Source organism: Meriones unguiculatus, chromosome 9, assembly GCF_030254825.1.
Source record: "Meriones unguiculatus strain TT.TT164.6M chromosome 9, Bangor_MerUng_6.1, whole genome shotgun sequence".
Lineage (NCBI taxonomy): Eukaryota > Metazoa > Chordata > Mammalia > Rodentia > Muridae > Meriones > Meriones unguiculatus.
The window spans coordinates 71,605,806-71,627,579 of record NC_083357.1 but is presented as its reverse complement, the minus strand read 5'-3'; the positions used below and the strand labels follow the sequence as shown (position 1 = coordinate 71,627,579).

Genomic DNA, 21,774 nt, shown 5'->3' with positions numbered 1-21,774 from the left:
CCCCAGTCTCTAGAGTCTCTGAAAATGTGCCTGACGGGTTCCCAGGTGCTGCTGCCGACCTAGGACCTCACTGGGAGACAGATTGTCCGGTTATCCAGACTCTCCTGTCCCATTCTGCAGGTAGAAAAACATGTCACGGGCGATCAGAGGCCAGCTCCATCCAGAAAGAGGCCAGATCTGCTGGCTAAGTAAAGCCCTGTTTTTACACAGGTGTCTAGACATCTGGATTTGGGAAGGTTGTGATTCTAGGCATTGATATCTGCCCTTGCTTTTGTTGGGAGGAGAGGGTCTTTTCCCCTTGGTTTCTGTTCTCTGGGTTTTAGGAGAGTGCAGTGGCTGTGTGATGCCTGAAAGGAGACTCTGATAGATGTGGCCACAGGGGTTTCCAGGTAAAATGTGTTTCTAGGAATTGGGAGCTGACACTTAGGAATGGGTATGGTCTGGGGAGGTGCACAGTAGGAGGAAAGCAGGGTGTTCCACCAGGATCTGCTTAGTCCCCTGGTAATGGGGGCAGAGAGTAAGGAGAGGCCACAGAAGATGGTCTGCTACAGAGCCTGGGATGGGCCTGGGAAATTGGAGGGTTGGAGGGAGAGGCGAAGATCTGCAGTTAGCCTCGCTGCTTCCCTGACCAGGCTAGTCTGTGGGTTCCCAGGAAGTGCCTCCTGGAGTTTGTGGCTGGGATAATGGGATAAGTGAGGGGAAGGAAGTTGAAGGGGAAGATCTCTGTGATCCACTGGTGGGCAGAGAGGAAGTTCCTGAGGCAAAAAAAAGTAAAATATGATCTTGAGTTGAAAAAAAAAAAAACCAAAAAACAGACTAGGTAGTATCAACGTTTTCTTTACAGGAATGAAAACAAAATTTGGGGGACCACTGTATTGAAAAAGGTTATCTTACATTTTCCTAATCAACACAAACAGGTTCTCAGAGCAAAGGAGTTTAGATTAACTGGGGTTCACTCATTTTTGACTTACTCGGTGAGACACTGGATAGACAGAAGTATAAGATAGAATTCCCGGACTCCAGAATCTCATCATTGCACCATGGCACAGGGGCCGAGAGAGAGGTAGCCGGCACTCAGAAGTGTCAGCTCTTCCAGCTGTAAGGATTTGGGGAAAACACTGTGCAAGAGGCAACATCTAGGTTAAGATTTCAAATATGAGAAGACAGCGACCAAAGAATCAGGCCTGGGCAGGTGCTGCATGGCATTTGGAGATACATAGAAGCTCTCTACCTACCCATGCAGAAACAGTGGGAAGTTAGCAAAGTCCTGGGCTCACAATGCCTTAGCTGATGGCCAGGCAAGCAATAGTCCAGGTTTGTTTGTATAGAAAGAGGCAGATTTTGAGACTAGTGCACACAGAATGGGGGCTCCCAGGGACTGTGATCAGGATACTTGGCCATTCAATCCCAGTCTTCAATAAGTGGTTTCTATATGCGCCCCTTAGGAAACAGACTCATGAGGCCAGAGTTGTGTGCTGTACAGCCATTATATCCTCTAGTTCTTACCTCCGTCACTTGATGGGAAGAAGAAAAAAAAAATCAAAGTTATTTCACTAGGAAAGTCAGAATCTACTTGGGTTGAACAAAGACCCTCAAGAGTCCATGTCCGCATGTAAATGGAAATTTCTCAGGTTAAATGGGAGTCATTCTGAGTAACGGTGGGCCCCGGATCCTGTGACTGGTGTCCTGGGAAGGAGACCCCGTGGAGTAGGAGGCAAATGGTGCTGCGAGCGAGCCGGGGACAGGCGAGGGCTGCAAGCAACCCCTGGAAGCCAGGAGAGACATAAGGACTCTAACTGAAGCCTCCAGTTAGAAGGACCCAGTCCTTCCCAGAGCCGGGTGCTGGCGTCGTGGCTCCTGAACTTTGGAAGGGCGGGGTCCTGATGTTTCCAGCTACCCAGCATTCAGGTAGGAAACAAATGTAGAAACCAAGAAAAATCTTCAGATGATAAAAGATTCTTAGCTAACTTTTGTTAAGTGAGGCTTTCCCCCTCCAGTGATCTCAAAGCAGTCTGTACGGACAGAAGAACCATTTTTCAGGGGGTGTTCACGGAACTTAGACTACCCGTAATGAAAGGAAGCTGACATACCTCTCGGTGTCTCGGGAAAGTGCTTAATTTCTGAATGTTTTAGTTCCCAGGGAGAATGAACAGTCACTTCTGCAACTCATTGTTATTTCTGTTTAAGGTTGTTTCATCTGTCTTTTCTTGAGGAACTTGATGTTTCCTACAATGAACTAGCGCATATCCCAAATGATATCCAGAGACTCAGGTATTTACAAAGTAGTAGATTCACAGAAAAGGACTATCTCATTAATGATGTTGGGTAATGATAATGACGAAGAACTTAGTTTTCTCATTTGTTTCAGTCACAGTCTATAATCTGTGCATCGTGGGGCTTGTTTCTTAATATAATTTGAATCTCTAGTAAGATGTATCTGTAAGGTGTATTTACAATGATTTGTTTAAAGTAAAACCTTTTAACAGAATAACAAGCTATTTTGTTCATTTTTGAAGTGGGTATATATGACTTTTATACATTTCAATTTACACACACACACACACATATATATATATCAAATTATTTTACAAGTTAACAAGAGTCCTGAATTCACTTGTTTGTTTTAAGACAGGGTCTCACAATGCAGCCTTGGCTGATCTGTATCTCACTATGTAGACCAGACTAGCCTCCAACTCACAAAGATATGCCTGCCTCTGTATCCTGAGTGCTGGGATTAAAGCCATGTGCCACCATGCCTGGATCTGTGTCTTTATTATTTATTATGAATTTGCAATAATGACTGATAGGGAAGATATTTTTTAGTAATTATCTCTTGACTAATTTGTCAAGATTATTTGTTCTAATCTTTAAGATTATTTTATATATTTGCCGCAGTACACATGAACACAAACTTGACACATAAATTGCAGTTGTCTTGAGTTACACACAATTTTTGTTGATATTTCTCATTTTAAAACGTATGACATGGTCTAGAGTAATGGCACAGTGGTTTAAGAGTATTTACTGTTCTTCCATAGGACCCTACTTCATTTTCTAACACCCACCTTGGATGGCTTGCAACCACCTGAAATTCAATTTTCAGGATCTGATGCTCTCTTCGGGTTTCTAAGGGTACTGTGGCACATACATGGCATACACACACACACACACACACACACACACTCACACACACACACTCACATATACAAATATATAAACAATAAAACTAAAATCTAAAACATTATGTACTCTTAATCTTTCAAATATTTCAATAAATGATTTTTCATCCCGTGTCTGTATGTGTGTCTATGTGAGACTGTGTGCATGCGAGCACAGGTACCTGAGGAGGCCAGAAGTATTGAAATCCCAGGAGCGTTACAGGCAGTTGTGAGCCAGTTGGCGTGGGCGCTAGAAATGCAAGTCAGTCCTTAGCCGTGTGTGCTCTTAACTGCTGAGCCATCGCTCCAGCCTCTCAAATCTTATTTTATGCCCCTCTGTGGGATGCCCAGTTGGCAATGCCCCACCGAGTGCATGGGCTATCTCTTTGGCGTCTGGCTAGTCTTTCGGTCCTGGTGGTCAGGACAGTGAGCTGTTAAGTAGTCAAACTCACCCGTTCCCAACAGCTTTACTCAAAGCAGCGGTTCTCAGCCTGTGGGTCGCAACCCACATGGCAAACCTCTGTCCCCAAAATTATTTCCATTAAGATTCATAACGGTAGCAAAACTACAGTCACAGAGTAGCAAGGAAAATCATTTCATGGTTGGTGGCCACCACAACATGAGGAACTGTGTCAAAAGGTCACAGCATTAGGAAGGTTGAGAACCACTGACTTAAAGGAACACAGAGATAAGAAGTGCTCACAATATACACTTAAAACACCATTAACACCAATACTGACTTTAAGTGTCTAAATCATGCTTAAAACTTGACCATTGCCCTAACGGGAGGCATAGTACCCTTTTCTCTAGCTCATCCTCACCTCATAGGATGGAAGGGATCTTTCCAAAGTTTCATTTATAAGGGCATTTATCCCATTTGTGAGAGCTTTCTGTCAAAACGAATCACTTCCTAGTGATATTTGGAGCTCTACCTCCAAATATCTTGGGAGTAAGGTGTTCAGTGTAAGACTATCGAGGCATTTTTAGTGCTGCCAGGAGCCCTCCTCCCACCCCACCAACATTCCCCGATGCAGACAGAGGCTCCAGCCAGGTTTTTCGTTACATTCTCCCCAGATGTATTCTCAGTCCTTCAGCCTGCCTGCAGGAGCCCCTCCTCCACTATCTCCATCCCTACATCTTGGTGCAGACCCAGGCTGACCCTAATTCTGTCCTGCTACTCCTCACAACCTTTCCTTCTAGCCCATCTCTATTCCTTTATGTCACATGTTGACCCTAAAACAGTCTCCACTGAAGGACCCCACAGCCACCACACTTAGCTTGAGTATCCAGAGGGAGCAACAGCAGCCGAAGGACAGAACACACCCACCCAACAAAACAAGACCTGAAACTCACATCAAGAAACACTTGAATTAGAGTTAACTCTGGGTTCCTAGATTGCAGTGCAGAAACACAACATGAACCCCAAGGCATCTGACCTCCTCCAGAAGGCAGCAACCCTGTTGCAACATTCTCTGATAAAAACAATTTAGATGAAACACAAAACATGGATTTGAAAAGAGCAATTTTGACCATGTTTGAGGACCGTAAAGAGCATATGAATAACACAAGGAGTCAGTTGAATGAAATAAAACAATTCAAGATGTGAAAGTAGAATTTGACAAAGAAATTGAATCACTCAAGAAAGTCCAAATTGAAATACAACAAGAAATGAACAACTTAGATGTCAAGCAAGAATCTTGGAGGTAAGCCTCACCAACAGGTTACAAGACATGGAAGAGAAAATTTCACGTGTTGAAGACAAGGTAAAAGAAATGAATAGCTCAGTCAAAGAAAATGTTAATTTTTTTTTTTTAAATCCAGGCATAAAATATCCTGGAAATCTGGGAAACTATGAAAAGACCAAATCTATGAATAATTGTTTTGAGGAAGAAAAAGAAACCTAGGTCAGAAGCACAGAAAATAGTTTTTAAACAAACCATAGGAAAAAAAATCCCCCGATGTAAAAAAGAAATGCATAACAGATTTAGAAAACAGGATCCATCTTTGTGGTGCATCAAAAAAGCACACCTCACGAAGAATAGACATCAGGGTAAAAGGATGGAAATAGATAGTTCAAGCAAATGGACCAAAGAAGGTGTAGCTGTTGTAATACCTGACAAAACAGACATCGGTCAAACGAATCAGAAGACATAGGGAAGGACACCACATAATCATTACAGGAAAAAGTGCACCCAAAGTAACAAACAGTAATACACACTGGAGCAGCTTCAAAATCTTCAAAAATTATGCTTGTTAAAATAGATAGCTGCAAGAATGCAATAGAGCCATATTTAGCATCCTGAAATAAAACTCAATTCCAAATGGCCCGAAGACACATAACCTGTGCTGGGTAGTTTTATGTCAACTTGACGCAACCTAGAGTTACATGAAGAAGGGAACCACAATTTATAAAATGCCTCTATAACATTTGGCGTGAAGGTATTTTCTTAATTGCTGATTGATGGAGGAAGACCCAGCACACCGTGTGTGGTGCCATCCCTGGGCTGGAGGCTCAAAGTTCTGTAAGAGGGCAGGCTGAGCAAAGCCACGGGGAGTAAACGAGTGAGCAGCACCCCTCCATGGCCTCAGCATCAGCTCCTGCCTCCACGTCCCTGCCCTCTTTGAGTTTCTGTCCTGACTTTCCTCAATGACTAACAGTGCTATGGAAGTGTAGGTCAAATAAACCCTTTTCTCCCTAACTTGCTTTTTGGTCATGGTGTTTTCTTGCACCAGCAGAAACCCTAACTAGGACATAACCTGAACCTGACAGAGGAAGAAAGTGGGCAATAGACTTGAACTCAATGGCACCAGAAAGGAATTTCTGAACAACACACCAATAGCACAGGCACGAAGACCAAAAATTAATGAATTAGAACCGTAGGAAGGCAAGTAGCTTCTGTATGGAAAAGGACACCATTCTGACAAAACAGCAGCCTACAGACTAGGAAGATATCTTCACCAATTATCTGATAGATGGTTAATGTTGACTATATATGAAGTACTAAAAAAAAAATTAACATCAAGAAAACAAATCAATTAACTGTGGTGCAGAACTAAGCAGAGACTTTTCAAGAGGTGAAACACGAACGGTTGAAAAACTCTTAGCCATCAGGGAAATGCAGATTAAAACTACTTTGAGATTCCATCTTATACCAATCAGAGGGGCCAAGACCAATAAAAACAAATAACAGCACCTGCTGGTGGGGAAAAGGGGACAGTTATTCATAGCTGGTGGGAATGCAAAGCAGTCTACCCACCATGGAACTCAGTGTGGCTGTTCCTCAGGAAGCTGGGAATCAATGTCCCTAAAGCTCAAGATCCAAATACAGCGTTCTTGAGCCTATGCCCAAGGACTCTGCATTGTACTGCTGATACTGCTTATCTATGTTCATTGTATCTCTAGTCACAGTACACATGAATTGGGGGGAAAAAAAGCCTAGATGCTCATCAACTGATGAATGCATAATGAAGATGTGGCACGTTTACAACAACGAAATATTTGGCTGTTAAGAAAAATCAAATGATGAAATTTGCAGGTAAAATTGCAGTTAGAATAAACTCTTCTTGAATGAGGTAAAAACAGATATTCTGTTTTGTTTTTTTATTTGTGGATGTTAGCTCTTAAGCTTTCAATATATGTGCTAAAATTCAAACAACCACAAAGGTTAAGTACCTAATAAGAAGGAGAGGATCTCCCATGAAAGGGAAAATAGAAAATAGTGTTCTGGAAGATAAAGGGGAGTCTACAAGAGGCATATTAAATAGGAAGGGGGATGGAAGAGAAATGTAATCAAGGGAATATAGGGAGGGACAACTAACACTAAAGGTCATTTGAAACATATGGAAAGTTGTAGAAGCTTCCTAAGATATATCCATATATAGAAAGAATTTAAATGGAGTCATCAAATAATGTGGGAGACACTTGTCCCCACCCCACAACCCAGACATCTTATGCCACCAACTAAAACATCCAGTGCCAGGAATGGGTTACATCTTGTTGAGTCATTAGCCAAAAGGGTTACATGGAACCTCCCCAAACATCGTAGGATGGTTAAAGTTGCTTTCCACAACTTTAACAGGTGAGGTCCTGTAGTTGAAGAGAATGCTCATTTATCTCGCGGATCATGGAGAAGTTGAGCTGGTGCCTAACTAGAAGCTTCAGCACTGATGACTAGGATTCATAGTGCTGGAAGGTACTCCGCATGCTACCAGAGGAAAAAGATAATCATCAACCCAGCTGCAAACACTATGACCTACAACACTGACTCACCCGCAAGCTATACTGGGATAATAGTGGCACAGATGTTATTGGCGTAACCGACCACTTTATGCTTGGATTTAAGGTCTCCTCCATGAAATGAAACCCTCACCTTCTGCTGCTAAGCTGATCAAGAACCTGAGACTAAATAGACTATGGACCCAGGTGAAACCAAATACTTCTACTACTCTGCTAAAGGAACATAGCAATAAAATGCCTCCTGATGACATTCCGCTATACCTACAGATCAGTGCCTCGCTCAGCCGTCAACAGAGAAGCTTCTTGCAGTAGATGGGAACTAACACGGGACCCACAACTGGGCAATATGCAGAGAGTGAGAGACTGGAGTGCTCAGGCCTAAATGCGATGTCTTTGTGAAGCCCTACCCCTCAGAGCTCAAGGATTTATGCAGAAAAGGAGGTGGAAGGATTGTGAGATGGATGAGTCTAAGAACAGTGTATCTTCTTGACAAAGCAGGACTGATACTCTACGAATTCAGAAACTGGCTGCCTGTACAAGACCTGCACAGGTTCAAGCCAGGCAGGGGCCCAGCGCTGAGAATGAGACTGTGGATGCATGGTTTCATACCTGACCAATAACTATTTGCTGCTGATACATGCTGGCAAAGGAAAAATCAATTTATTTTTTCCAATGGACGATCACTGGGCATAGTAACCACCCTTAGGGTAGGTCCAATGCCCTATGATTATTTCAGCTATCACAAAATGACCGCCATGATTTTGTTCAGTGATTTTTTTTTTTTTTTTTTGGTGGGGTTGGTTTTGTTTGTTGCATGTGTGTGGGTGTGTATTTTTGGTTTTGGCATTTTCGTCTTATTTTGGCTTTTGGATGTGTAGTTTTTTTTTTCTTTTTTTTTTAAACAGGGAGAGAGATTAAAAAAACAAAGATGGGTGGGTAGGGGAGGTGGGGGGTCTGGGAGTAGCTGGGGCAGATGAAGAAACACGATCGAAACATACCATATGAAAAAAATAATTTTAAAGAGCATAGGAAGTGTGTGAAATGTTCATATCATAGCAGGACTCTGCTGCTATCCCCAAGGCTTGTGTGGCCTGCAGAGGGGACATGGTTGTGTCCATTTTAGACACACCCACTTTGTTCTTTTAGAACAAAGTAAGAGTTTGGGATTTCCCTCACATTTAGCTGACCACAGGAGGTACAGTGGTCAAGCTGTACTCGAAAAGTTGCGTGGTCCTTCTGTTTGGAGCACCCTCTTGGCTCATTATTTTTGTCAGCAAGAGTTCCCATTAGAGAATCCGATTTGGAGCAAGAGGTATGTAAGACTAGATCGAGGAACGTTCAGACTTGCCCACCTGCTCCTGTTCCTAGAGGCATATATCAGCCTGTTCGTTTGCAAGGCATTTTGACGATGATTTGATGCTGGTATGCCTTTCGTGCACTGAAGCTTTTCTGTCCAAGCACTCATTAGAAAAGAGATAAATAGCTGCAGGAAACATCACCAAGTCAACGAGAAAACTCAGTCGCCCTCATTCTCTTTGTGTAAAGAGACAAGGATCATTAGAAACCACTGACACAGTAAAAGTAAGGGAGCAAAGTGCCAGGGAGGCAAAGCATAGCGGAACTGTGTCTTTTAAGGTTACATATATCACTGTGTTTATTAGGCATTCATAGAAAAGTCCTATATCGGTGTTCAGCTTGTCTCTGAAAGTGATGTCTTCCTGTGTGTCATCCCACTGTGTTGGTGTGCTGTCGCACCTCTTAGTCTTTCTGCATTTGCGGCTATTTCTTTTTCCAGAGTCATAGCAGCTTGCAAAGAACCCTAAATGCACGCACCCACTGTTTCATTCACAGAAACGCACCCCTTTGCATAATAATATATTGGTTCAGTTGTTTTATAAGGAAACTCTCTTGATTTCAGGAAAATATCAAAATAGATACTTTATTGCCACTAGTTTTAGTGCCAGGTTTCAAGAATACCAGCGCAGAAACTTGTTTGAATATTATAAACTGCATGATTATCTTGTAAAATATGATCCTTTTTATGTACAGATCACTTGAAAAACTGACTGTTGATGGAAATTATCACATGACTTCCTTTCCACCTGGAATTTTAACGCTTAACTTGGTCAAATTACAGTTTGCTAATATGTTCACTAGTAGTCATTTTTGGGTAGAGAATTCCTTGAATGACCCCCTACGGCTTACTGAAATTTGTTCTTTCTTCATTGTTAAAAATGACCTTCACAAAATTTATGATTCCGTCCCAATGAAAGCTAAAAATCATCTGAGAAGGTGAGTAATTTTTAACACACTCTTTATCAAAGCGCATTTCTAAGTATTTTACTAAGGCACACACACCTCCACACACACTTCTTCATTTACCCATTCTTGCTTCGTAGTTATACTAATGTAGTCTAAATCAGTCGTATTGCATACTATTATTTCTCCAGTTATTTCTGAAGCTCAGAAGAGTATGTTGCTGAGTCAGTGGACAGTATCTATGTGTATGTTAGTTAAATCTCTTGTATGAATTACTAAGTACTTAGAAGCGATTCCCTTCAAAAATTTAGTTCCAAGGGATTTGCTTTACTCCATCCTGACATGAGAGCTATCAGTAATATATCACATAGGGTCTTTTGTTTGTTTGGGGGTTTCTGGTTTTGCTTTTGTTTTGTTTGTTTTGTTTTGGGTTTGGGGGCTTTTGGAGTTTTTTGGTTTGTTTGTTTGCTTTGTGTTTGTGTATGTGTGTGGGTTAGTGGTTTGTTTGGTTTGGTGTTGTTTTTGTTTTGTTTGTTTGTTTCTGTTTCTTTTTTTTTCATCACAAATCAATGAGCAATGAAGACTTTGTTACCTAATCTCAAGATTATGATTCTTAGTACAATTTAAGCTTGTCTGTTATGTCCACAAGGTATATAACTATTTTTGACTATTTAAGTAAGTCAAATCATCATTTCTGGGTTGTACAAATATTTATAGTATGTCTAAGTAGAATGTTTCCTCAGGAACATATAAAAGACCAATATTGACTAAATAAAGACATTGCTATAGCATAGTTTTGATCTTGATGGTCCCTCAAAGGACTGTGTACTAAAGTTCGTATCCAAGGTGCAGCAACTGAGACATTTGCAGCCTTTAAGAGGTGGGGCCTAGCGAAAGGTTCGTAGCATAGGTCATGGGAGAGATGCCTTTTAAGGGAACTGTGGGATCCCAGTTCCTTTTGTGTCTTGGCCACAAATGAGTGGCTTTGCTCTGCCACTGGCACGCTCCATGATACATATGAGAATATAGCTCAGTAATAGTTTGCTTATGTAGAATTCACACAGGCTTGGATCTAATCCCCATCCCCTCAGAAGAGAAGAATCCACAGCCTCACTTGTAAATTATAATGCACTGTGCACATTTACTTCTGCTTTAGAAAAATGGTTCCTTGCACAGATATCTAATCTGTTACTCCACTGTATTTAGAATTTAAATTTAGACTTCACAGTAGGTGCCTTATCTAGATGTAAGCTCAATTAAAAAAAAAAAAAAACAAGCATTAATTCCTACATTAGGAGAAACTGAAATATCCACTTAACATTTCTTCTTTTCAGCTTATCCAGGTGTGACTGGTGTCATGGTCCCAAGTTTGGTGTGGGCTTTCGCATCATCCGATCCTGTAATATGTTTGGAGAAAACCAGATTCCTATTCTGTTTCACGTCTGCTCTTCTCCCTGCTATCGGGAGATGAAGGAAAGCGGTTTTGTCTTACTAGGCTTTCCTTTTGTAAGAATACCTCTAAATATGGACTGGGTTAAAAAAAAGATGCCTAACGATACAGTAGTTCTTTTGTGAAGTCCACAAACGTGTGTATATGTAATTCATCTCTTCAAGCGCAGATTCTGCACAGAGACCCTAGGGCTCTTCTCTGCTGGGTTTTGTCTCTGATGCTCCTCCTCATGAAAGTCTGAGTGTTAGGAAACACTGCAAAACTGCAACTCGGGGACTAGGAAAGGCCTTCGGACGGAGTTCAGCGGGGATCTTTAGAATTTCCTGGAGAACGTGTTTACCTTTGCCAAAAGGACAGCATCTTACACCTTGTCTTTTCATGAACCCATATCCAGTGACAGGCCAGCAGCTTGAAGCCATCACCAAGAACTGTCACATGAGGCCACAAAGTTATGTGTCTGGGTATTAAATGTTAGTTTGTGCATTTCCGTGAAAACCTGGTCAGTGCCAACCATCTTGACTGGTTTTCTTTTGAGAATAAAAGATTAATTCCAAGATGACTTTTAGTGTTTTGAATTGCTCTCTCTGCCCCTTAGAAATCTAATACACTCTTCATTGGTTATCTTGGCCTACACCCCATAAAACTGAGACTAACTTCACACGCCAGCACTGAATTTACCGTAGCCTTCAGTGATGGCCAAATGAGAAAGCAGAACCCAGACAATGACACCACAAAGTGTCCACCGAAAGTGCAACTTGACGCTTTAAGAGTTTGCTTTGAGAGCCTGCAAGATGACTCAGCAGTTAAGAGCCTTGTTGCTTTTTCAGGGCACCCAGATTTGGTTCCCAGTACCCACATAGCGGCTGGGAACCATCAAAACTCCAGTTCCAAGGGATCTAATGCTTTCTTCTGACCTATGAGGGCACCAGGCTTGCACATTGCCTACATAGATACATGCAGGTAAAACATTCATACTACTACCACTGCTACTACTGCTGCTGCTATTGTTTTTTGTTGTTTCGAGACAGGGTTCCTCTGGGTAACAAGCCCTGGCTGTCCTGGACTCATTTTGTAGACAAGGCTGGCCTCAAACTCACAGAGATCCGGCCGCCTCTGCCTCCGACGTGCTAGGATTAAAGGCTTGTGACGGCACACCTGGACTGCATACAATTAATCTTTAAAAAAAAAAAGTTTCAGAGCTTATTTTGTTCCAAAGAAGGTGTGGTGGTTTGAATAAGAGTGGCCCCATAGACTCCTGTGTTTGGTTCCCAAGTTGCTGAACAGTTTGAGAAGGATCAGGAAGCGTGGCCTTGTTGGAGGAGATGTGTCACCAGGGACTGGCTTTGAGGTTTCAAAAGCTATGTGCTGTGCCCAGGTGATCGCTCTACTTCCTGCTTGCTGTCTGAGATGTGCGCTCCCGGCCATGCCTTCATTCTAGTTATGGGCTCTAACCCCCTGGAGTCATAAGCCCAATTAAACATCCCCTTTTAGAAGTTATGCAATAGAAAAGTTACAGCAATAGAAAAGCAGCTAAAACAGCTGTCCTCTTCATTCTCTTCGCCCAGCTTCTGAGATCCACCCTTTCTCTTCATTCTCTGGTCTCTCCATAGCCCAGCAGGGTTATTTGCTGTCCATTGGTGAACACACATTTAACAATTTTAAACGGCGCAGAATTATTTCATGTACAGCATGGTGCTTTTTTTGTGTGTTTGTGTGCAGTTAAATCAGTCTAAAATAGTGATAGTTAAGCTTAATAAAATAATCTCATTTACACGTAAGCTTACAGTCTTTGTCATCATGTAATTAGAGATTGTCATAGAGCATAAACTGTCAGATTTGTGTGTATCATTTTAAGAATAAAGAAAAGATAAGATAATGAAGCCAAGATTTTGTAAAAGGTTTTAATTGTGTGTGCGTGTTGTGGGGGCATCTTTGCCTATGGGCTGGGTGCTCACAGAGATTGGGCACTTCGGCTCTGCTCGGAGCTGGAGTTACAGGCAGTTGTGAGACATCCAGCATGGGTACGGGCAAGCAGTGTGCATCCTCTGTCAGAGCAGCTGGAGCCATCTTTCCAGTCCTTCAAAATAATTGCTTTTATTATGGAAGTCAATAAACAGATGTTTTGATATTCTGCTTAATTTAAGTAGAGATAGGCAAAGTTTAAGGAGTAGATTACACTGTGTTCTCGAGGAAAACAAACTATAGTAAGATAAATAATGACCACACACACAGATAATCCAGAAAAGGATATGGCATGGCAAAGATTAATTCAGTCAACATATGATATGCCTAAAGGCATAAAATAAGGTAAAAATAACATAAGGTTAAGTCTTACTGGTGCGTTATTTCTTCATGATCACCATTGCCCTGTAATGTGTCCTGAGAGGGGAAATATGAATTGTTTATTTGTTTTTAGAACTAAAGGTTGAACCTAAGACTTTGCCCATGCTAGGCAGGCTCTCTACTCTTAAGCTGTGTCCCTACTTGTTAATTTGAGAATGGATCTTACTAACTTGTTCATACGGACCTTGAACTCACTCTGTCGTCCGGGCAGCCTTGAGCCAATTTTCCTTTTGCCTCAGTCTCTGCAGTACCTGGGATTACAGCCACCAGGTGATGACCATAGCCTGAGTGCCTAGATTGAACTGAGAACAGATAATAATGCTCTGAAGGAAACGGAAATATCACAGAGACATTATATAGAGACAGATGCACAGAGACAGAGGAACAATGTGAAATGCACTTGGAGTTGTGTCATTATGATAGAGTGTACAAACCCAGTTGCAAAGAGCCCCTGTAGATCTGCGAGGCAACCAGAATGTGTCAGGGACATTTGTTTTAAAACATACCGTCAAGCCTAAGAAGTGAATCTACCCTGTAATGCCAACACCCTTTGAGAAAGCCAAAAAGAATTGACATGAGTATATGCTTATATGCCTTTATATAATGTGTTACCATGCTTAAAAATAGAATTATCAGCTGGGCATGATAATTAATCCCTTAATCCCAGCACTCTGGGAGGCAGAAGCAGGTTCATCACTGTGAATTTGAGGCCAGTCTGGTCTACAAAGTGAGTCCAGGACAGCCAAGACTACATAGAGAAACCCTGTCTCAAAACATAACAAAACAAAATATATGTGTGTGTGTGTGTGTGTGTGTTTCACAGCACATCAAAAATTACATTTCGATTTTAGAACTTTTTTTCTAAAGCTTTAGAAATAAAAGGTACAAGGACTTTAAAAACTCAGATCCCTGACAGTGTTTGCCAGTCATGCACGAGGCCCTGTCTTCAATCGCCAGTACATCAAGAAAAAAAAAAACCAATCTGTACACAAAACAAATCATTCTGCATAGAGTTACAGGGCAAACAGCACACTTTGAATATGACAGGCTGTTCACTAAGGAATCTTCACTGAAAAATGACAGAAACACATTGAACCAACAAAGGGAAGTACATTGCTTTGTGCAAGTGTCCACAGGCAACATGATTCAGTAGTTGAAACTGTGTCATTAAGGTGCTATCTCTCTTCCTGTCTGTCATCTGTCTCTTAGCATTGACTTTGAAATCTGTCTCCTACACAGTGTTCTAGTTCCCTTCCTGTTCCTGTGATAAAAAACACTGACTCTAATGGGCTCTGAGGCACTCAGCAATCAGGTTGTCTTTCGGTTTATTCCCACAAGCATTCCTTATTCTACCATGCTAACATAAAGGTTAAACTGACATCACGCCAAGAGGGAACCCATTGGCTCGGCAGAAATCAGCTGATAGAGGGTTCCACTGGGAAAACTTTGCTGGTGAGAATATTTCAGGAGATTTGCAGGCTCCACTCATGCCAGGAGAACTGTACTGGTAGTGGTCCTTGAGCACGATGGCCAGTGGTTATCCCTGACAGGTGGGCATGTGTGAGCTCAGCAATGGTGCCATAAGTTTGAAGGCCTTGAAAGCCAGGGCCACATACACACTCTTGCCAATGAGTATCAGTAAAATTGGTTGGAGAACAGCATTGCAATCCTAGGGGCCACCTCCAAAGTTCCAATTTTTTTTTCATTGCACTATCAGGGCTCACATCCTAGGGCTGGCTCACTAACAAATTAGTGTCACCTTGGCATGTTACCATATCAAGGCCTGTCTTGGGCTTGGCTGTATCTGAGCTGCCTTGTGGCAGGCTTCTATCTTACAGGCATCACATTATTCTAGATGACATATAATGGTTCTCAAGTTACAAAAAATTAGTCCCATTTATTTTCCTAACACTGGCCTAAAATGATGTGGGGAGGACAGGAGCTATTTGGTTTACACTTTCAAGTCATAGTCCATCACTGAGGGTAATCAGGGTAGGAAGTCTAGGTAGGAACCAGGGAACTCACTCAGCCAAGAAAGGAGAACTTACAGAGGAGTGTTGTTTGGTGGCTTACTCACTCAGGCTCCTGCTTTCTGATACAACTCACGACTATGTAGGCATAAGGTTATTGTGTAATTCAAATGCTGATTTCTACAACCCCCATAGCTGGTTGCAATAGTTGTTCTAAGAATCTCTCCCCAATTGTTTCCTGGCATGCCAATGAAGCCTATCACTGAGCAGGGGAAAGAATAGGGCTGGACTTTCTGCCAGCCTGGGGAGGAGGAGTTAGAAGAGGAAGTAGGCAATTCAGCCACAGGCAGATGTCCAGGAAAGATCAGGAGAGAGAGCTCAGCAAGAAAAGCTACAAAATGCAAGTATTGCTGGGATCCATGTTTCGAGGAAGCCAAATTAGCTTAGAGAGTTAAGGAAAGATTAAGAACTGTTCAGTTGCTGAGACTCTTAGCCAAACTTTGGGCAGAGTGCAGGGAATCTTATGGAAGAAGTGGGAGATAGACAGACCTAGAAGGGACTGGAGCTCCACAAGGAGAGCAACAGAACCAAAAAATCTGAGCCCAGGGGACTTTTCTGAGACTGATACTCCAACCAGGGACCATTCATGGAGCCAACCTAGGACCCCTGCATAGATGTAGCCCACGACAGCTCAGTCTCCAAATGGCTTCTTAGTAAGGGGAACAGCCCGGGGCTGTCTCTGACATGAACTCAGTAGCTGGCTCTTTGATCACCTCCCCCTGAGGGGGGGAGCTGGGGCAGCCTTACCAGGCCACAGAGGAAGACTATTATAGCCCCCTGATGAGACCTGATAGGCTCGGGTCAGATGGAAGGGAGGAGAACCTTCCCTATCAGTAGACTGGGAGAGAGTCATGGGAGTAGAAGAGAGAGGGTGGGCAGGATTGGGAGGGGACGAGGGAGGGGGCTACAGCTGGGATAAAAGGTAATTATAATAAATAAGTGAAAAAAGAGTGGAGTATCAAAAAAAGAACTGTTCAGTTATTGTATTGTGAAGTTTATTATTAAACAAGTACAAAAGTCTCAATTTGTGTATTAGCTGGGTTAAGAGAGAAACTAAGAAAAACAAACACAGTTATATAAAAATAACATTAACAGGACAACCTGCTACCTGCACTGAGAATGGTGTCACCCACAGTGAACTGAGTATCTTACATCAATTAACAGGACAATCCCCCATATACATACCAACAGGCCAATCTGAGCTGTACCATTTCCCAAGTGAGGCTTTCCTCTCAGGCGACTGTAGGCTACAGTTAAAGTTGTAAGATCTGGAGTCTCACTGCTTAGGAGCTCAGGATGGCGCCCTTCCCAGGAACACTCACAGACCACAACTCGATGCAAAAGCAAGAGGTTTTATTCCAATCGCAGAAGATGACGACGAACATGGAAAGCACAGGGTTTTTATACCTGAAAATCAGACCACTTTTGCTCTATAGTTTACAGCTGGTTGTAGATAGTTTACAGCTGGTTGTTTCTCAGAACAGTTCGCCCTGCCCTTCAAGAGCTCTCTGCACCTGGCTTCAATTCAGAAAATCACAGTTGTTTTTCTCATTCCCGGGTGGTCCCTCAAAGTAACAATTAAAGATAACCAGAACAGTCAGAAACCAAGAATAGCCAATAATAAGTCTAACGTCATATATTAGAATCATAGGAACCTCAGAGAGACATATTCATTATTCCAGCTGCTACTTGAAAACATGTCCAGTGTGATTTCCATTGACTCCACACATGTCTTAGTTAGGGTCACTATTGCTGCAATGAAACAGCATGACCAAAAAGCAACCTGGGGAGGAAAGGGTTTATATCACTCAGTTCCGTAAAACAATTCATCATCAAAAGTAGTAGTGAGAACAGGAACTCATGCAGGACTGGAACCTAGAAGCAGGAGCTGACACATCAGCCATGGAGGGGTGCTGCTTACTGGCTTGCTCACTATGGCTTGCTCAGCCTGTTTTCTTATAGAACCCAGGACCACCCAGCTCAAGGATGGCACCATCCACAATTGCCTGGGCTATCCCCCATGAATCACTAATTAAGAAAATGCCCTACAGGCTTGCCTACATCTCAATCTTATGGGGGCATTTTCTTTACTGAAATTCCCTCCTTTCATGGATGACTCTAGCTTGTCAATAAAATTATGTCAATAAAACTTGTTGGGGGTTGTTCTGGTGCTTTGTTTTGATGCTAATTACTGATCCTCAAGATCTAGTTACACCTATCCTTGTTTTGTTAACCTACCTTAGACATTTTTACCTGATTGGTTGATTAAAGGCCTATACCTGGGCAGGGTAGAATGGGGTAGGTGTGGCTAAGATTCCCCGGGCTTTGGAGTTCAAAAGAATCATAGGAAAAAGAGATGGATGGGAAGAGGAAGGAGGATGCCACAAAGGGTTAGCATGGAGAAGGAACCACATGGGCAGGGAGGAAGGACTCCAAGGATGGCATGGATAGAGAGAACACCAAGATGAAAAATATGAGCAAGTATCTTGGGATTATGGATAGAAGGTAGACCCGATGAGGATGGTTAAGGCAGATGGCATCGGATGGGGGCTCAAAGGTGAATGATGAAGTTATCGAGTCATTCGATAGGTAGAAATATCTGCCCAGCCCAAGGTAAATAAGTCAATTATAAAATCTAACAGGTGTCACGTGTCTTATTATTTGTGACAGCGGGTTAAATAATACTGCTGCAAAAATTACAGGGCAAATAATTACAAACATTATATAGCCCAACACTCTTTTATTTACTAAAACAAAAACTAGCTAATTCGATATACAAATAATGATCACTCTCTGGATGGAATGCTATCACTGGCTACACCTGAGTCATAGGCCCATTCCTAGAACTGGAAAGAGGCAGAATAAGCTTCTTTCAAAACACAGGAGCTAGATTCTACACTAGAGAATTGTTTTAGAATTCCAAACTGAAAGGGAGAAAATTGTCTAAGTGTACCTATAGAAGGCCATTGAACTTACTAATAGCTAAAAAGTTATTACATGTGACAGTAAAACAAAAGAAGGGACTAAATACATAAATAGCTACTACAATCAAAATTGCATTTATTTTATCTTCTAAGACTTTTCTGTTTGAAATATTTGTACGCATATACAAACACATATTCAAAGTTTATCGCTACAAGAATATTTACAACCATGAAGAGTCAAAAATATTCCTAAGTTTTCATTAACGGTGCAGTTGGTGAAATGCGTTAAATCCATGCAAGCCAATATTGGTTGGCAATCTAAAAAAAAGGAACGATATTTATCAAGCGTGTCTTTGAGGAAGTTTTTAGGTTGGGTTAACAGAGGTGGGAACACTCCCCGACTGTACGGGCTGTGGTCACAAACTGAACACAAAGATGAAAGCTAGCTGAGCATCATCATCTCTCTCTGTCTCTGACATCATCATCTCCTGACATCTGCCTCATTCCTGCTGCAATGCCCTCCCTGCCGTCATGGGCCATATCCTTAAACTCTGAGCCAAACTTCCTTCCCTAAGTTGCTGTGCTGGCTAGTTTGATGTCAATTTGACACAGCGAGAGTCATCAGAGAGGAGGGAGCCTCAGTTGAGAAAAACGCCTCTAATAAGATTGGGCTGTGGGCAAGCTTAAGGGCATTTTTCTTAATTAGTGATTTGCGGGGGAGGGCCCAGCCCATTGTAGATGGTGTCTCCCTCCCACTCTCCCGCTCCCTCTCTCTCCTTGGGACATCAGCCGGGTACTTTTCTGCCTCTCTGAGCTAGCAAGTTTTCACCCCACCATCTGGCTCCTGAGTTTTCATTGGTTAAATCGAACCGTTGGTATTTTCATTTATTAAAACAACAATGGATCAGATGTAAGCCTTCAGCTACTGCTCCAGTGCTCTACCTGCAGGCTGTCATGCTCCCTGCCATAATGGACATGGACTCTAATCTTCTGAAATGGTAAGGAAGCCCCCAATAACTTGCTTTGGTCATGATTTCTCTTCACAGCAATAGAAAAGTTACTAAGACAATAACTAATGAACTTTTAACTTTCTGTAAACTCTTACTATGGAAAAAAAAGTTTGCATTTGACTTATCCAGAGCAAAGAATATGCACGTATATATTTGATTGGAAGTTGGTGGAATATATATATATGTATATATATATATATATATATATATATATATATATATATGTAATTCCCAGTTCAGAAACTATTTAAAAGGGAATGATGTATGCCTTTCATTATTTCTCTCCGACTGTCCAGTCTCAATAATGAGCATCTTTTATTTATTTTCCTATATGCCAAGCACACATAACCATGTAGCTCATGTGTAGAAAAACCTCACTTATTCCAGTAAATCCTTAAGGGTTAGGAGCTTTGGAGGATGGGTGGGTTTTTGTTTTCTTTTCTTTTGTTTTATATTTTATAATTTAGGAGTTCTGTTTAGCATCATTTGTAATCTAGTTGAAAATGCAGATTCTCAAACCCACATTAAATCACAGCCCCCGGGGCGACTCCTCAGGATTCTGCTCTTCAGTAGATCTGACAGTTGAGAATCGCTGCTTAAAACATGTTAGATAAACGATGCAGGTTTAGTATTACAGACTCTAATGTCTTCTACTTAGGCTCTACCAGTTGCTGTTATTATTGAGACACTTCGAAAATAATTTATAACGGAGCTGGAGAGATGGTTCTGAGGCTAAGAACACCGGCTGGTCTTCCAGAACACCCAGGTTCAATTCCCAGTAACCACTTTGCAGCCCCACAATGCTCTGAAATGTACAAGCAGGGAAAATACCATACACATAAAATAAAATAAATAAAAAACAATCTTTTATAGCAAAAGAGAATATTAAAAAAAACCCTATAACAATTATCCCAAGTCCAAGCTTGTAGTGTTCCAATGCTGATTACTTAGCCAGGTATGGTAGCATTTGGGAGGCAGAGGCACTTGGATCTCTGATTGGCAGCCAGCTTGGTCTGCACAGGGTGTTTAAGGCCAGCTAAGGTTACAGAGATGGAAGGATGGATGGATGGATGGATGGATGGATGGATGGATGGATGGAAATAATCTACCCCATGGTGGGGGGTGGGGAAGCTGCCAGGAACTTGTCATAAGCCCCAAATCCACTGTCAAGTCTACAATTCCAGAAGCACTAGCAGTGGGAGAGTAGAAACAAAAGACTATCTCACTTCCTAGGCCTCCGTGGTCCTTGTCTCGATCTCTTCGTCTCCTTTGCCTTGCCTTTCATTCTCCCTCTTTTCCACTCTATCTCTCCTTTGTTTCATGGCTTCCTTTGTCTCTTCTTGCCTACTTTTCTCTCCTTTCTTGTGTGGACACTGCTCATAACATGTAAAGTACGGAGGAGCAATCAAAATAATCTTTATGCTGCTACTGCTGCCTCTGTGCAAGCTACTGCTTCCTTGGTTGCTTGCTTAAAATAGATTTTTAAGTCTATAGTTCTCCAGTTTCTTTTGCTTATAAAATACAATGACCTTTCAAATGATTGAATGTCAGTGGTGTTTCTCCTGAATTTTTCATTTGTCATTTCCACTGCATTTGGGGGTTGGGAGAGGATGCAGAGAGTAATACAAAATTGATTCTTCTTTCTGACTCCTCCAAGTTGTGCTTAGTTGAGCACATCTAATATTTAAATAGTATTTCTTTGGCTACTGAGAAATGCAAATGTTCTGGATGCAATTAATCTCAGAAATCCATGCATCCTCAGAGCAAGATGCCAACTCATTCTGACCACCTCACTCCTTCCTGGTAGCATAGAGGCTCTGTGTCTCACAGTGAGAACTGCTGTGTGCAGTTGTTGAGGGAGGGAGAGATGGCTCAGCAGTTAAGAGTACTGGCTGCTTTTCCAGAGGACCCAGGTTCAATTCCTTGTGGCAGGTCACAAGAGTCTGCAACTCAAGTCACCTCTTGGCTTCTGGTTTCCATGGGCATCAGATATACATATGGTGCACAAGCATAATACAGGCAAAAGACCCATAGCATTAGATAGATAGATAGATAGATAGATAGATAGATAGATAGACAGACAGACAGATAGACAGATAAATGATAGATAGACAGATAGATAATAGATAGATAGATGATAGATAGATAGATAGATAGATAGATAGATAGATAGATAGATAGAATAGCTTAAAAGAAAGATCATGGTTGGTTGGGGACATTCATAGAGTGTAGTGATGTATTTACATTTTAACGAATTGTCTCCTTGCTCTTTAAAATGGAGGGCATGAGATTTCTCATCCCACTGGTTCTTCACCTATCATGTAGCGCTCCATTTTGCATGTAGCAAATAACTCATAAATTTG

At 41.8% G+C, this 21,774-nt stretch overlaps 1 protein-coding gene across 1 annotated transcript in view; it reads left to right on the top strand.

The window, feature by feature from the left end:
- Window positions 1-12,842, top strand: part of Lrrc63 (leucine rich repeat containing 63) — a 36,626-nt gene extending 23,784 nt beyond the window's left edge. The window contains exons 7-9 of the mRNA XM_021661001.2: window positions 2,188-2,271; window positions 9,445-9,687; window positions 10,989-12,842. Of these exons, the coding sequence (XP_021516676.2) occupies window positions 2,188-2,271; window positions 9,445-9,687; window positions 10,989-11,229 (568 nt within the window). The 3' untranslated portion in view covers window positions 11,230-12,842. The remainder of the gene's footprint in view (window positions 1-2,187; window positions 2,272-9,444; window positions 9,688-10,988) is intronic.
- Window positions 12,843-21,774: the final 8,932 nt, after the last annotated feature.